Below are 17,649 nucleotides of genomic sequence, written 5' to 3'. Positions count from 1 at the left end.
TTTATTTAAATAGTAATAAAAAAAAATGTTGATCTAATATAAACAGTAAAAAAAGTTAAAATGAATGTTTTAAAGTTCATTATTTTTTTGGAGAAGTAAAAATAAAAGAATGAGAAGCGGATGAGAATTTCAATCAGAGTTAATTTTAATTTTGAAAAACTTCTTTTTAGCATAAGGAATGGTAACATCTATGGAATTACTGATTTTAGGACCTGAACTGTATTTGTGGCAAAAGAAAATCATAAAACTGGAGAAGAATTCAATTTTTAAATGAGACTTCAAAAAGAAAAAAAGGAAAATGACAAAGAGATTGTTAATTGAATAAGGGTCCGTTTGGGTTTGCGATTTCAAAAAGTGCGATTTAAAATAACGATTTTAAAATGTGCGATTTGAAAAAAGTGATTTTTAAAAACGCAGTTAAACGTTTGGCAAAATCACAGTTTAGCCTTTAAAATTGCGAATTTACCTTTTTAAAATTCTGCGTTTTCAAAAAAGCACCATCTTATCTGCGATTTGAAAAAGCAGATTTTCTGCGTTTTCAAATCGCAATTTTTAAAAACGCAGTTCCCAAACGATCTATGTTCTGCGATTTGGTTTAAAATCGCACTTATTGTCTACGAAATCGCAATTCCAAACGCACCCTAAGACACGACCCTCTTTTAAGACTTTTCATCTTTCAACCTTATTTAGAGAGCACTAAATCACTTTGTTTGCAACGTATTTGTTCAACAAGTAATTATTTTACAATATTGACATGATAATTTTAACCAATTTTTATTAAGTAATTGTTAAAAATATATATATAAAAGAGTTTGTTAGAACTGTAACATTAACATCGTAAGATAATTTAGAATAAAAAATGTGGTATATAACATTTCTTACATATGCCTCTCCTTAAGACTTTCCATCTGTTTCTCTTTCTTTTTCAAAGTGAACTTTTTCCTATTTCAATTGGTAATTATTTTTTTTACCATAATTAAAAAGCATTGAGTAAACTTTTTGTGATAAATGGGGCCTTAAATGTGTGTGTTCTTTTTTTCTTTTCTTAATGAAAGGGGCCTCCATTATGCTACTACTATTTGGGAATAGGATCCTCTCATCCATTTAATTGAAATGGAAAGGTGCTACTACTATTTGGGAATAGGATCCTCTCCTCCATTTCAAGGATCCTCCATTTCAATTGAAATAGAAAAGAGCCGGTGCCTTATTTTAAGAGGATTAAAATTGTTACCTCATTGTATTATATGTATTACAATTATAATTTAACGGGATAAGTTATGTGGACAGAAACTGAGGGCATTACCTCATTGTATTATATGTATGCAAAAATCAGGCTACGGTGATGGATCTAGTAGAGCTTCAACCATTATCAATTTCCAAGCACAACAAAAATTGGCATTTCATTGGTTTAAATGACTTTTTCACTTGTACATTTGCTATATTACCAGGCACAATTCTCTCCTAAACCTAACGTGTTAAGCAAACGCTCCTTTATTTACAACAATTTTCTTTCTCTATTTTTTTTTTATGACGAGGAACCCCTTCAAAGCAAGGCCACTTCGTTTACTCACCCCTGTCAGGTAAACCTCGGACCCGTTTAAAGCGTCCCCTCCATACAGATCGAGTAATACTTCAGTTTTGCCGGCGAGCTAGCCTCAATGAATTATTTACACTCAAGGAGATTCGAACTTTAGACTTCATGCGACAACCACAAAGACCATGGCTCTTACCACTTGAGCCAACCCCCAGGGTTATATTTACTACAATTTTCTAAGGGAGAAACAAATTATGCAATCCCTAACTACCGTCACCACCAAGTGAAAAAGCATTGAAAATCAAGTAATTTGTTATCAAACAGAGCAAGAAATACCACAATGTTTCAAATATCTGACGTCTGCTCACAGCTCACCATCCCAGAGTTCTTCAATGGTCTTGTAGGCACCAAACGTCTCATGAACAAATCCAGTGCCCTTACCTAGCTTCTCCTGCGTGAATAGATACCAAAATTTTAATAATGTATATTGTAGTGACTTTGGAAATCATGCAGTAGCATCTCATCTTCACAAAGTGAATCAAGAATAAGTGATTATAAAAATTAATGGGTAGTCAATGATCCAGAAATCCATCTTAAAACATCATTTTGTAAAAATCGCATATTTAACAAGGATGGCAAAGACCAATGGCAGGATGCCGTGGCTGTTCTATAGACTAATAGTAGCCATCAAGCCAAGATTCAAACAAATAGCAATGCACTGTATGCACGCATAGAAGAATAGGACTTGGCTACTTGCCTGCTCAATTTCAGGCAACCTGGCAAACAAATCTTCAGGTATAGACCAGTCAAAAACATCAAAGTTTTCCTTGAGCCTTGCTTCATTTGTGCTTTTAGGCAGTACACTGTGACCCATTTGTAGCCCCCAACGAAGAGCTGCTTGTGCAGGAGTCTTCCCCAATTTCTCTGCAACCATATTGAGAATTGGATTCTCAAGTACCTCAATCTTATACCCCTTACTAGGTGCACCCAATGGTCTATACCCCTGAAATAAGAAAAAGTTCACCATTGAGTCACTAAAAAATAGCAGGTTGTTCAAAAATCACATATAAATGAAAACAGATCCATTTTGTTTCTCAAGCTCTTCTCATTAGTCTATTTTGCAAGATTTACTTGCATCGTTTCCGTTTCTTTCACTCTTCAGAACATAGAAATTATAGAACACTATATATCTGCATACTCGCAGATAAGTGAACTCCTTTCGATTTACAAAATGCATGTAATCCTGGCTGCTGCCATGAAGGGTGGCACTCCACTTGGTTAACAGCAGGAGGCACTCGTGCTACCTCCAACAGATCCCCAAGCTTCTTTGAAGAGAAATTGCTTACTCCAATAGCTCGAGCCTTTCCAGAATCATAGCATGCCTCCATTGCTTTCCACGTACTTGGTATGTCAGGTTGGGTAAGATTTTCAGGATCAGAGCCAACTGACCCTTTCTTCATGCTAACCGGCCAGTGGATCTGCAAAATAACTTAGCACACTCAGTAACTGAGTGATGGGTAATAAATCATAACAAAAGAAAATGCTGGTGATATAACTTTATCTTAGTTTGACTGGGAAGGAAATTCATGAATATAAAGGAACTATTGACGTTCAAGGAAAGTTAAAGCTTAGTACATACTAGATACAGATCCAGGTAGTCAAGTTGCAAGTCCTGCAAAGTTTTGTCTAATGCCTCTTGTACATCTTCTGGGGCGTGATCGGTACACCTGCAAATAAATATAGTTCAAGTTAGACAATGAAACATAGTCACAAACACATGCTAGGTAACTCTAATCAATTTTATATTTGAGAAAGCTTAGCACCATTTCAAGTCAAAAAGGGAACAAACCAGAGTTTGGAGGTGATCCATAAGTCCTCACGCTTCACTACACTATCATTAAACAGCTTCCTCAAAGCAGACCCAATCTACACAAACCAGAAATTAGGTCGCAACATGACTATACACTTTTAACTGTCATAGCAAACGAGGGTGAAGCCACTTAGCAAGGTTCTAACCATTGATCCACAAACAGAAAATTAACATATCAAATGTCTATGGAATATGCTACCATTTTACAATAGTATAATATGAAATCTACAGCTTCCTATCAAAGGAAAAAGGCAAGAAAAATAATAAAGAAAAAAAAAACGTCATGTCAGTATCTTGTGCACAAATAAACATGGGCCAACCACAGTAGATGAATTTTAATATTCACCAGAAGTGCATAGAGAAGATAAATAAAACAGAAGAAAAAAAAATCATATTTTCGGAAAAAAATCACACTAAGGAGGCAAGTGTCTTGTACAAAGTCATACAGATGTGCGTTGCTAACGTACAACGGCTTTCGCAGTAGCACGCTCGGCCGTTGACACGCCACTGAAAGACTCCAATGAGACTTGCACAAAGTAATATGTACTCAGATATGTTCAGCCAATTTTTATAGCTAAGGACCATAGAACTTTTCATTAATTCATCCAGCTTCTATAATGCATACTTCCTGGGATCATATTGTCTCTTGTTCTTCATCTCATTAGGAAACTTACGAGAAGGGGAATAGCTATATATACATCAGATTTCTTGGTGCTATATAAGCACCCAAATTTACACTTCTAAACTCACTTACACGCCAAATGCATATTAGCACTCAATATCTGTATCTACTATCTAGGAAGCTCCCTAAAATAGAATAGCAGTACAAGAAAACTCTGCAAACAGTCTTAAGTTAAAGAGACATATTCAACATGACTATTAAATGGGTAAACTAAATCTCTTACATTGCCTCTAATACCTTATCACAAGGGATCCACCCCATGTCTCTAATACCTTACACTGTTGTGCAAGAGTCATTTTCCCTACACGGAGATTGCAACTTGCAAGAACCAATATTCTTTACGCATCAGCCACCGCCACCGGACACCCCTCTTGTGACATGCCTGTTTGAAATTTTCTCTCCTCATAATTTTTTGTTTTTGTTTTTAGTAATCGTAAAATATAATTAATACGATACAAAGTAAAAAAAAAAAAAATTATATGAAAAAGTGAAAGGAATTTGTATTGTAGTAAATTTTTTTATTTAAATAGTAATAAAAAAAAAAAGTTGATCTAATATAAACAGTAAAAAAAGTTAAAAAGAATGTTTTAAAGCTCATTTTTTTTTAGAGTAGTAAAATTAAAGGAATGAGAAGGGGATGAGAATTTCAAACAGAATTAATTTTAATTTTCAAAAACTTCTTTTAGCATAAGGAACGGTAACAGATACGGAATTACTGATTTTAGGACTTGAACTGTATTGGTGGCAAAAGAAAATCATAAAATTGGAGAAGAATTCAATTTTTAAATGAGACTTCAAAAAGAAAAAAAGGAAAATGACAAAGAGATTGTTAATTGAATAAGACACGACCATCTTTTAAGACTTTTCATCTTTCAACCTTATTTAGAGAGCACTAAATCACTTTGTTTGCAACTTATTTGTTCAACAAGTAATTATTTTACAATATTGACATGACAATTTTAACTAATTTTTATTAAGTAATTGTTATATATATATATATATATATATATATATAAGAGTTTGTTAGAATTGTAACATTAACATTGAAAGATAATTTAGAATAAAAAATATGGTATATAACATTTCTTACATATGCCCCTCCTTAAGACTTTCCATCTGTTTCTCTTTCTTTTTCAAAGTGAACCTTTTCCTATTTCAATTGGTAAACCTTTTATTTTTACCATAATTAGAAAGCATTGAGTAAACTTTTTGTGATAAATGGGGCCTTAAATGTGTGTGCGCTTTTTTTTCTTTTTTCTTTTTAAACGAAAAGGGCCTCGATTATGCTACTGCTATTTGGGAATAGGATCCTGTCCTTCATTTCAATTGAAATTAAAAGGAGTCGGTGCCTTATTTTAAGAGGATTAAAATTGTCATAATTCATTTCATTTTTTTAGACAATTTTGGCCCACTTGAATAAGAAATGTGCTTCTCTCCATTTCATTTGAAACATAGAGAATCATTTTCCTATTATTTGAGGGCCTAGTTTTATTGAAGGCCTTAGACGACTGACTAATTGACTTAATGAAAGAGCCGGCACATTGCCATAGCAAGTGTTTGTTGATTTTTTCTCATTTAACTTAGGAAAATAATACAAGTTCATCCCCTACCCATCTCTTACCTATCTCATTTTCAAATTTAATGGTGAATTTAAGATTTGGTTATATGAAAATAAGTAGGAAATAGGTAAGGAATGGACAGCTAACATGTCCCTTTAACTTAACTCAAATCACAATAAAAATAAATATACGAAATAGTCTTGCAAATGTTCTTTTTTCATCCCTTCTTGAGTTAGGGAAAAAAAATAATAATCTTTCTTTAAACCATTAACTTCACGCTCCAATTCAAAACTCAAAAGTGAAAAAACCTAGTACTCTTAATTAGGAACTAGCGTAAAAACTTAAACAAAAGCCGTTAGTCACATTCATTAGAATGTTGATGACAGCCTTATATGTGGTCGAACTTCTAAATCCTTTCTTCTATGCTTTTCATCGTTTCATATAAGAGTAATACAACACTTCACACCCTTTATTATATATATGTACGTCATATTGGCTAAAATGACATGTTTTAAATGACTTAAACTTGTTTTTTTAAGTAGTTAATATTGTAAGCCACATAAAAACACGTCATGTCAACCGGTATATTGGTTTGACATGGTTGTAATAAATGGGTCTTTATGTAATGCTGTCAAAGACCTAGTTAGCATATGAAACAGCACAATTGGAATATAGCGCACAAGTTACATATGCTATAATTTTAACTCTACGTTTCAAAGTAGTCATTCAATTAGCGTGTCGAAGAAGCCATGTTATATGTATGCAAAAATCATTGTATTACCTCATTGTATTATATGTATTACAATTATAATTTAACGGGATCAAGTTATGTGGACAGAAACTGAGGCATTACCTCATTGTATTATATGTGCGCAAAAAGCAGGCTACGGTGATGGATCTAGTAGAACTTCAACCATTATCAATTTCCAAGAACAACAAAAATTGGCATTTCATTGGTTTAAATGACTTTTTCACTTGTACATTTGCTATATTACCATGCACAAATCTCTCCTAAACCTAACGTGTTAAGCAAACGCTCCTTTATTTACTACGATTTTCTTTTCTTTTCTTTCTTTTTTTTAAAAAAATAAAAATAAAATGAAATAAATAAAAATTATGATGAGAAACCTTCTATGGTAGGGCCATTTAGTGTACCCACCCTTGTCAGATAAACCTCAGACCCGTGTAAAGTGCCCCCTCCATATGAATCGGGTAATACCCCGATTTCGCTGGCCTCAAAGAATTGTATACACTTAATGAGATTCAAGCCTAGACCTCATGGAACTACCACAAAAGCAAATCCCTTACTACTAGAGCCAACCCCCTGCGGTTATTTACTACAATTTTCTAAGGGAGAAACAATTTATGCAATCCCTAACTACTGTAACCACCAAGTGAAAAAGCATAGAAAATATAGTAATTTGTTATCAAACAGAGCAAGAAATACCACAATGTTTCAAATATCTGATGTCTGCTTACAGCTCACCATCCCAGAGTTCTTCAATGGTCTTGTAGGCACCAAACGTCTCATGAACAAATCCAGTGCCCTTACCTAGCCTCTCCTGCGTGAATAGATACCAAAATTTTAATAATGTATATTGTTTTGACTTTGGAAATCATGCAGTAGCATCTCATCTTCACAAAGTGAATCAAGAATAAGTGATTATAAAAATTAATGGGTAGTCAATGATCCAGAAATCCATCTTAAAACATCATTTTGTAAAAATCGCATATTTAACAAGGATGGCAAAGACCAATGGCAGGATGCCACGGCTGTTCTATAGACTGATAGTAGCCATCAAACCAAGATTCAAACAAATACATATACCTAGCAATGCACGCATAGAAGAATAGGACTAAGCTACTTGCCTGCTCAATTTCAGACAACCTGGCAAACAAATCTTCAGGTATAGACCAGTCAAAAACATCAAAGTTTTCCTTGAGCCTTGCTTCATTTGTGCTTTTAGGCAGTACACTGTGACCCATTTGTAGCCCCCAACGAAGAGCTGCTTGTGCAGGAGTCTTCCCCAATTTCTCTGCAATCATATTGAGAATTGGATTCTTAAGTACCTCAATCTTATACCCCTTACTAGGTGCACCCAATGGTCTATACCCCTGAAATAAGAAAAAGTTCATCATTGAGTCACTAAAAAATAGCAGGTTGTTCAAAAATCACATATAAATGAAACCAGATCCATTTTGTTTCTCAAGCTCTTCTCATTAGTCTATTTTGCAAGATTTACTTGCATCATTTCCGTTTCTTTCGCTCTTCAGAACATAGAAATTATAGACCACTATATATCTGCATACTCACAGATAAGTGAACTCCTTTCGATTTACAAAATGCATGTAATCCTGGCTGCTTCCATGAAGGGTGGCACTCCACTTGGTTAACAGCAGGAGGCACTCGTGCTACCTCCAACAGATCCCCAAGCTTCTTTGAAGAGAAATTGCTTACTCCAATAGCTCGAGCCTTTCCAGAATCATAGCATGCCTCCATTGCTTTCCATGTACTTGGTATGTCAGGTTGGGTAAGATTTTCAGGATCAGAGCCAACTGACCCCTTCTTCATGCTAACCGGCCAGTGGATCTGCAAAATAACTTAGCACACTCAGTAACTGAGTGATGAGTAATAAATCATAACAAAAGAAAATGCTGGTGATATAACTTTATCTTAGTTTGACTGGGAAGGAAATTCGTGAATATAAAGGAACTATTGACGTTCAAGGAAAGTTAAAGCTTAGTACATACTAGATACAGATCCAGATAGTCAAGTTGCAAGTCCTGCAAAGTTTTGTCTAATGCGTCTTGTACATCTTCTGGGGCGTGATCGGTACACCTACAAATAAATATAGTTCAAGTTAGACAATGAAACATAGTCACAAGCACATGCTAGGTAACTCTAATCAATTTTATATTTGAGAAAGCTTAGCACCATTTCAAGTCAAAAAGGGAACAAACCAGAGTTTGGAGGTGATCCATAAGTCCTCACGCTTCACGACACTATCATTAAACAGCTTCCTCAAAGCAGACCCAATCTACACAAACCAGAAATTAGGTCACAACATGACTATACACTTTTAACTGTCATAGCAAACGAGGGTGAAGCCACTTAGCAAGGTTCTAACCATTGATCCACAAACAGAAAATTAACATAACAAATGTCTATGGAATATGCTACCATTTTACAGTAGTATAATAGGAAATCTACAGCTTCCTATCAAAGGAAAAAAGCAAGAAAAATAACAAAGAAAAAAAAAGACGTTTCATTACTTGAGAAAGTATCTTGTGCACAAATAAACATGGGCAAACCACAGTAGATGAATTTTAATATTCACCAGAAGTGCATAGAGAAGATAAATAAAACAGAAGAAAAAAAAAATCACACTAAGGACACAAGTGTCTTGTACAAAGTCATACAGATGCGTGTTGCTAACGTGTAATGGCTTTCACAGTAGCACATTCTACCGTTGACACGCCACTGAAAGACTCTAATGAGACTTGCACAAAGTAATATGTACTCAGATATGTTCAGCCAATTTTTATAGCTAAGGACCATAGAACTTTTCATTAATTCATCCAGCTTATATGGTGCATACTTCCTGGGATCGTATTGTCTCTTGTTCTTCATCTCATTAGGAAACTTACGAGAAGGGGAATAGATATATACATCAGATTTCTTGGTGCTATATAAGCACCCAAGTTTACACTTCTAAACTCACTTACACGCCAAATGCATATTAGCACTCAATATCTGAATCTACTATCTAGGAAGCTCCCTAAAACAGAATAGCAGTACAAGAAAACTCTGCAAACAGTCTTAAGTTAAAGAGACATATTCAACATGACTATTAAATGGGTAAACTAAATCTCTTACATTGCCCTGTTTCAGGGGATGACTATGAACATTTAAAGAGTGAGCTATGCCAAAAAGGTGAAAGAGACTTCTAATAACAATTCCAAATTATACCAAGGACATTGCTAGTCTTCAGCAATGACTGAGCAAATCAAGCGTCAACTTTCACATACCATACAGTAACATTAAAAAGATGATATACAATTTTTTATGCTATGCAAAATTACCTCCTTCTCATTGCCATAAAACTTAGCACAATCAATATGCCGAAATCCAGCCTGCCATGGACACAAGAAAAAAGAGTTTCATGTTGTGCAGTGCTTCGATATCCAACCTGCCATGGACACAATCACGCAACTTTCTAACGATTACCAACATTTTTGTTGTGCATTATAAGAAAACCACCAAAAAGTGTATTACCATTCAAAACAATCATGTTCCATTTACTTATCTTGTAGTTAAGCACTATAGGATAAATATGCAACAACCGTCATGTGTTTTATTGATTTTTAATTTTAAGACCATAATTTCCAATCTGATGAATTTTATACTTGTGCTTTGAAAATTTGTAAATTGAGACCTTTGTTAGGTTTTCTCTCAAACAAAAAACAAAAACGACTAAAAAATATTATTATGCCTCTCAAATAATTTTATTTTTTTAACAGAAAACAAAACCCCACACCTCCATGGCCGGTCAACCTCCACAGCCACGGGAGAAAGAGGTCATGGAGGACCAACCTCCACAGCCATGGCCGTGGGTCTCTATGGCCATGGCAGAAAAGGCCCACGATGGAGCTATGGGGTTTTTTGTTTTATTATTTATTTATCCTAGGTACCTAATTATATTTTCAAGCATAACTTAACGGGGCTCTCGATTTATAACAGATCTAAAATTCATCAGAATAAAAACTGGGGTCTCAAAGCCAGAAGGTGCTAAAGTACAGAGGGGTCATGGTATATTTTCCCAACATTATATTCACACAACACAGCAAGGTGCCAAGGTATACAAGGTCAGAATTGTTTTAGAAGCAATACTTTGATGGCCACGGTGACAGTGTTGCTGAAAACACCAGGGGGTGGGACTGTCACATCCCCAAACCAACCAAAGGGATCTTGGCCCCTATGTTCAACCCAAAGAGTTGAATTGCCTTTGCCATTTTTCCCAAAACAATTAGACACGATACTGCTTTTTTGTTTAGGAGCTGCCATGATTTATAGGCAAAGCCAAGCAAATCCAATAACTACTGATCCTTCTTATAGTGTTAAAATGAGAAATAACAGTAAACTAAGAGATACACAACTACCATAAAAAGTACACACACCGTCTGGAAATTTGTCTAAGAGTGGAATGCGGGTGCAGTTCTTCTTCAGCGAACCTTTAGAAGCATCTCAAAGCTTTAATTGTAAGATGTATCGAACCTTTAGGAGCATCTCCAAGTTTCCAATTGTAAGGCTGATACATACACGTGCTTCATTTAGTTCGAGATTATGTTAAGAGGGGATTGGCTAACATGAAAAGACCATTTTCCTCCTTTCTGGCTTTGTTGATCTTTCAACCAACATGGTTTAAACACGATCTGAGAGTCATTAAGGTTCGTAGCACTTTAGTTTTCTTGCGATTTCTTTCTTTTTCGATGGTATCCATTCGAGTGTTGAAATTGTCTCCTATGCATGTCATATGTCCTCCATGATGTAACGAGTTTGGAGTTAAAGCAACTTAATTCAATGTGAAAATCAGATGAAAGTCAAAGCCGTAGCTGAAACTCCCTCACCATTATGATTTATTCGAAAGCAAACCATCGGATTCACATTTTATCTGAATTTCAGTTTATAATCGGAAATAATAGAGAGAACCCTTATACCAGAAATGTTTTTATTGAAGGGCATACTACATCGACAAGCAACAATAAAAGAAAAAAGAATGATGGAGTCGAACTTAGTAACTCATAGGGAAAAGGGAAGAAAACAGAGAATTTGAGATGTTGCATAAGCAAATATAAAATTACCCTAGTTCTTAAGGCACTAAATTAATCAACCGGCAACTCTTTCATTTCTTATAAATTATATAACAAGCGATCAATTACTCTAACAGCACTAAAATTAATCATCATCACCATCAGACCGCGAGAAACAAAGAAGGTGAAGAAGAAGACCTTGATCGCGGAGGCGACGGCTTCGCCGACGATACCAGGGTGAGCCAGCCCCGTGCCGAGCCCTACCGAAGGGATCTTAGCTCCAGTGTTCAACTGGAAGAATCGAATTCCATCCGCCATTTTCTCACTTTCCTCGAAGCGCGTTTTACTGCACACTGGTATGAACTGGTGATGACGCAGAGACGGACAGAGAGAGCGGTCGTTTTGAATGTATCATCACCGTTTATCTGAAGGACCAGTCAAATTGCTGGACCTTTTGATTCTCGCGCTTGTCCGTTGATAGAAATTTCGATTCCTTAACGGTCATGTTTTCCCTTTCTGGAAAATTATATTAAATTGAAACCATACCTTATAAAATGGAAATCATTTCACTTCTCCTCCCAACTTTGATTTTATTTGGCTTACTTGCTGTTTAAAAAAAAAATAGAGTATAATTTTTTTAGTAGTTCAGATTTAATTTCAGGTTTTTCAAAAAAAAAAAAAAAATGGTGAAATTAAGTCTAAACAGTTGAAAAAACTATATGAATTTTTTTTGTAAGTCAAATCTTTTTTTATTAACATATTATATATCATTAGATACAATAATATTAAGTTATAGGAAAATACTAATCAGTATTCTCAAGGAATTCAGATCGAGATGAGCCGATTCTTGTTAAATCAAGGATAAAATTGTCAAAAACAAATGAAATGATAATTTTATCCTTATTTTAACAAGGACCGGCTCCTCTTGAACCGAAAAGGATTCTTTTTCCATTCTCAAGTGTCGGTCTCCTAGAAGGCTAGAATTCTCTTTGTTATTTTCCTTTTTCTTTTTTCTTTTTTCTTTTTTTTTTGTTTTTTTTATAAAAAAAAAATAAAAATGTGGACGTGAATGAACCACATAGAAAAGAATAATGGGAGATCGACACTTGAAAAGGTTGAATAGCATTTCTCTAAATTCTAATAATGAAATGACTTATTTTCATTTTACTTGAAATTGAAACAATCCTATTAACTTTAGGACAACTATCCCAACCATGGCAAACATACTGATGCCCTTTTAGGTAGCATTACTTAATTGATCTACATAAGTGCTGTTCAAAAAATCATTTGAATGATGAGTATTTCTTCTTTTTTATTTTTTTTTATTTTGTTGTGTCTATCTATTATTAAAAGATAGATAATAATATGGATGCACACTGTTATAGTATGATCACCCCCAACACAATACAATGCAACTGTTCTTCTATTTACCATAAATTTCTGAGACAGAAACAACTCAATCCATGACTGCCGTCACTACAAGGTGAGAAGTAATGAAATAAAGTAATTTGTGATAAAAAACAGGACAACAGAAACCACAATGTTTCAAAAATCCGATGTCTGCTCACAGCTCGCCATCCCAGAGTTCTTCAATGGTTTTGTAGGCACCAAAGGTCTCATGAAGAAAAAGTCCAGTACCCTTAATTAGCCTCTCCTGCATGAACAAATACAAAAATTCCAATCATTTAAATTGAAGGGAAGTCCTCTTTAATCGTTGGAAACTATTAGCTACCTGATATATATATTCTTAAACAATTACTGATTGTAATTTGAATGGTAGTCAATGACCCAGAAATCCATCTTAGAACATCATATTTTAGAAATAGCATATTTAACAAGAAGATAGCAAGACCAATGGCAGGATGTTGTGGCCGTTCTTGAAACTAGATTCAAAAGAATACAATGTTCCGAGCAATGCATAAATAAAAGAAATACGGCTAAGCTACTTGCCTGCTCAATTTCAGAGAACTTGGCAAACAAATCTTCAGGTATAGACCAGTCAAACACATCAAAATTTTCCTTGATTCTTGCCTCATTCGCGCTCTTAGGCAGTACACTGTGACCCATTTGCAGCCCCCAACGAAGAGCCACTTGTGCAGGAGTCTTCCCTAATTTCTCTGCAACCATATTGACAATTGGATTCTTAAGGATCTCGCACTTGATCGCCCATGTACCAGGGGAACCAAATGGCGAATGCCCCTGAAATGAGAAAAAGTTCATTAAGTAACTACAAAATAGAGTTGTTCAGAAATCACAGATAATGGAAACAGACCCATTTCATTTCTGCAGCTCTTCCCATTAGTCTATTCTGCATGATTTACTAGCAAAGTTTCTCTTTCTTTTCCTATTCAGCAAATGGAAATTATAAACCACTTTATGTGCATACTTACAGATAAGTGGACTCCTTTAGATTTACAAAATGCATGTAGTTTTGGCTACTGCCAGGAAGGGTGGCACTCCACTTGATCAACAGCAGGTGGCACACGTGCTATCTCCAAAAGATCCCCAAGCTTCTTTGAAGAGAAATTGCTTACTCCAATAGCTCGAGCCTTTCCAGAATCATAGAGCGCCTCCATTGCTTTCCATGTACTTGGTATGTCAGGTTGGGTAAGATTTTCAGGCTTAACGCCAACTGATCCCTTCTTCATGCTAACCGGCCAGTGGATCTACAATAGAAATCAGCATACTTGGTAACCGAGTGATGTTTAATAAATCAAAACAAAAGAAAAATGCTGGTGAGACTCCCAAAGTTGCTGTCTTTGAATTTATCTTGATCTATGTCCTGGCATGAAGCATGTCATGATATAACTTCATGTATATCAATCAAGGAACTAGTGATAGCAGTCACTGTAATCCATGGAAAGCCAAAAGCTTAACTGTGATATACATACTAGATACAGATCCAAATAGTCAAGTTGCAAGTCCTGCAAAGTTTTGTCTAATGCCTTTGGTACATCTTCTGGCTCGTAATCAGTACACCTGCAAGTAAATATGGTTCCAGTTGGACAGTGAAAAACAGTCATGAATCCATGCTAGGTAACTATATCTGAATTTACATTAGAGAATGTTTAGCACAATTTCAAGTCCAATATAAGTATTAGACAAACCAGAGTTTGGAGGTGATCCATAAGTCCTCACGCTTCACTACCCCATCACTAAACAGCTTCTTCAAAGTGGAACCAATCTACACAACCCAGAAATTAGGTCACAATTAACATGGCATAATATAAAACATTGACACAACTAATGGCTACAGCATGTTATTTCCTTTAAGCATAGTATGATATAAAATCTACAGCTTCCTATTAAATGCAAAAATGGAACGTTTAATTGATTGAGAAAGTATCTTAAAAACACCTCAAGGGCGGTCTTGTACACAAGCAAACAAAGATAAACCACAGTATATGAACATTAATATTCACCAGAAGCACGTAAATTAGAAGAAAATAAAACCGAGGATAAAAATCAACTTTTTCTGCAAAAATCATGCTAAAGAGGCAGAGTCTTGTACAGTAATACGTATTCTGATATTTTAAGCCAATTTTTATACCTAACTACCATATTGCCTTTCATCAACTCATCCAGCTTATATGGTGCATATTTACTGGGATCATGTTGCCTCTTGTTGTCCATCACAGTTTTTGGTGCTATATCAGCTACCCAAACTTACACCTTTACAATCACTTACATGCCATTCTAAATCAACACTTATTTCAAAGGCTTAAGCTAATAAGAATTGGTAAATTTAATCAGTTAATTAATATTCTAACACTCTCCCTCACGTGTGGGCTCAAACTCCTCCTCAACAAGTAACACCCAACATGTGAAATGATTAACTGAAATGGGAAATGAATTGTGGAGGTAGGGTTCGAACACATGATCTCTGGGCTTTGATACTATGTTAAATTACCACTTATTCTAAAAGTTTAAGCTAATAGAAAATGTTGAGTTTAATCATTTAATTAATATTCTAACATGCCAAACATGTACAAGCATTCAATATCTGGATATACAATAAATGAGCTCCCTAAAGTATAGAATAGCAGAACAAGAAAACTGCAACATATTTAACATGACAAATGAATTGGAAACTCTAAGGAGTGAGCTATGCAAAAAGGTGAAAGAGATGCCTAATCACAATTCTAAGTCATACTAAGGAATTGCGAGTTTTTAGCAATAGCTTAGCAAATCAAGCGGTATATAAGCTTCACATACCATACAGTACGTAACATGAAAGGTGAAAATGCAATTTATAGTAACCTGCAACTACTTGGGATAACTGGTTTTGCTTTCATACGTATAAGTTTTCAATTGTGATGAAACCTTAACCATTGCCACAGTTGAAAAGGACCAACTAAGGAAGAACTCACAAGATTGAGTCGGATGACTTAACAGAGTGCCATGATATGAAATGACAACTAAGATGATATATATATATATATATATATATATATATATATATATATATATATATATATATACGCGGTATACACCACAGCAAACCAAGAAAAAAGAAAAAAAGAACTATGATATAAGTTTGGTACTATGAAAAATCACCTCCTTTTCATTGTCATAAAGTTTAGCACAATCAATATGCCGATATCCGACCTGCCATTGACACAAAGAACAGTAAGCTAATTGCTGGTTAATTATACATCATCAGCAGGAAAGCTACAAAAGTATATATATCTTTTTCTTGTTGTAGAAAAGATGATAGAGAAAAAGAGGTTCATGTTATGAAGTGCTTTACAAAGAAAAGAAACTATATAACCATCTAATTCAACCTTGTCATTTCCGATTTCCTAAATCTTAGTAATCACGCAATTATGTTCTTCTAATGATCACCAACAATTTTGTTACGTACCCACTATAAGAAAACTATCCCCAAATTAAGCATATACTACGAATCATCAAAAGAATCCAGTTTTATTTATTTATCTTACAACTCAACATTAAGTTCAGGCAACACAACAATGTTAATAATTAGAGAATATATCCTTAATTGGGTTTCAATTGATAGTAGGTTTTAGTTTGTCAAATTGGGTTGGACATGTGACTATATATAATGACTATTAATAATTTGTACACCTTTGTCGTATAGGACTACAAGTCCTATTTGATATGGTTTTTTTGTCGATCTCAATATATAGAAACGTGTTTGGTATCATTCTTGTGTATATATATATTTCTTTTGTAAATCCACCGCTAAATATTTCACATATGATCCCAGAAGTTCAACGATGAATTTACAGGTTTCGGAGATAAATAAGAAATGAACAAGATAATAAAACCAAAACATTTCTCCACCTATTGACAACCAACTAAAGAAATTAAGGAGCAAAAGCGAGAGAATGATCGCTCTTGTAAAATTCACATGCAAGGCATACATGGTTTCAGATGCGATACCAATATGGCGCTGGAGACGGCGTTGCCAACGACGCCAGGGTCCGACTGCCACGTCCCCAGCCCTACCGAAGGCATCTTGGCTCCGGTGTTCAACTTAAAAAAGCGAACTGCCTTCGCCGCCATTTCTCAACAAATTAAACACTCCAGCTTGCACGCTGTTTTTCAGTTACATGAGCTGCCAAGCAAATCCAAACAAGAACGATCGCTTTTATAGTATTATAATTGATAAATTATTGATAATAAAAAAGTAAAGGACAAAACGAAAAAATAAAAAATACTATTTTGTATTTTTTTTCAACGTTCTCCCAGCAAGCATGCGAGGAACGAACCGTCTGAAAATTTGACCGAGTAGGTGGTTCTGAGGAGGTGGATAGGACCTTCGAAGAGGCAGATAAAATGTCCGAAGTGGCAGGAAAGGGTGGGGGAGAAAGGAAAAGGGAAGTAGGGGGGAAAGGGGGAAGCCAAAGCTCTCCCCTCCCCTAACAACTGAAAGCTCAAAAAAGGAAGAAAAATTATAAGAGAGAGAAGGTCGTAGATCAAAATTCAGTAGTTAATCTATCATAAATCAAATGATAATTTTAAAAGGCACATTATTTTTAAAATGATATAAGAGAGACATAGATATAACATCTAGAGTTATTCTTTCACCACCCCTCTCTTCATAGTCCTCCTCTCCCGGCCTCCCTTTTCCACCGCCATACGGCCGCCCGTTGACTCACCCACAGCAGCAACAACATCACACCCCATGGGCCATGGCAGAATTGTTGTCTTTGGCTTCTAATGTATG

At 35.2% G+C, this 17,649-nt stretch overlaps 1 protein-coding gene and 1 pseudogene across 3 annotated transcripts; both read right to left on the bottom strand.

The window, feature by feature from the left end:
• Positions 1–1,707: 1,707 nt before the first annotated feature.
• Positions 1,708–11,884, bottom strand: LOC133872890 (NADPH-dependent aldo-keto reductase, chloroplastic-like). Of its 3 annotated transcripts, none has more exons than XM_062310532.1 (7): positions 11,655–11,874; positions 9,729–9,779; positions 3,384–3,460; positions 3,174–3,261; positions 2,737–3,012; positions 2,292–2,537; positions 1,708–1,985 (listed from the first exon to the last, which is right to left on the bottom strand). In XM_062310532.1, the coding sequence occupies exons 1-7, from the start codon at positions 11,772–11,774 to the stop codon at positions 1,899–1,901; spliced, it is 945 nt and encodes a 314-aa protein (XP_062166516.1). In that variant the 5' UTR covers positions 11,775–11,874; the 3' UTR covers positions 1,708–1,898. The 3 variants fall into 3 exon arrangements, with proteins under 3 accessions (XP_062166516.1, XP_062166518.1, XP_062166517.1); XM_062310533.1 differs by lacking the exons at positions 1,708–1,985; positions 2,292–2,537; positions 2,737–3,012; positions 3,174–3,261; positions 3,384–3,460 and adding exons at positions 6,830–7,207; positions 7,515–7,760; positions 7,960–8,235; positions 8,397–8,484; positions 8,607–8,683 and having other exon boundaries at positions 11,655–11,884; XM_062310534.1 differs by lacking the exons at positions 9,729–9,779; positions 11,655–11,874 and adding an exon at positions 4,324–4,362.
• Positions 11,885–12,829: 945 nt separating this feature from the next.
• On the bottom strand, positions 12,830–17,456 carry LOC133874195 (NADPH-dependent aldo-keto reductase, chloroplastic-like; annotated as a pseudogene).
• Between the last annotated feature and the right edge of the window lie 193 nt (positions 17,457–17,649).

This window comes from Alnus glutinosa, chromosome 7, assembly GCF_958979055.1.
Source record: "Alnus glutinosa chromosome 7, dhAlnGlut1.1, whole genome shotgun sequence".
NCBI classification, from domain to species: Eukaryota; Viridiplantae; Streptophyta; class Magnoliopsida; order Fagales; family Betulaceae; genus Alnus; species Alnus glutinosa.
The sequence above is the reverse complement of the archived record's forward strand: the minus strand, read 5'-3'. Positions and strand labels throughout refer to the sequence as shown.

Excerpts from the sequence above, each read along its gene's own strand:
- LOC133872890 (XM_062310533.1), bottom strand. The coding sequence starts at position 11,774 with ATGGCGGATGGAATTCGATTCTTCCAGTTGAACACTGGAGCTAAGATC. Across the intron at positions 9,780-11,654 it reads CCGTCGCCTCCGCGATCAAG|GCTGGATTTCGGCATATTGA; the intron begins GTCTTCTTCTTC and ends TGTCCATGGCAG. Across the intron at positions 8,684-9,728 it reads TTTATGGCAATGAGAAGGAG|ATTGGGTCTGCTTTGAGGAA; the intron begins GTAATTTTGCAT and ends TGGTTTGTGTAG.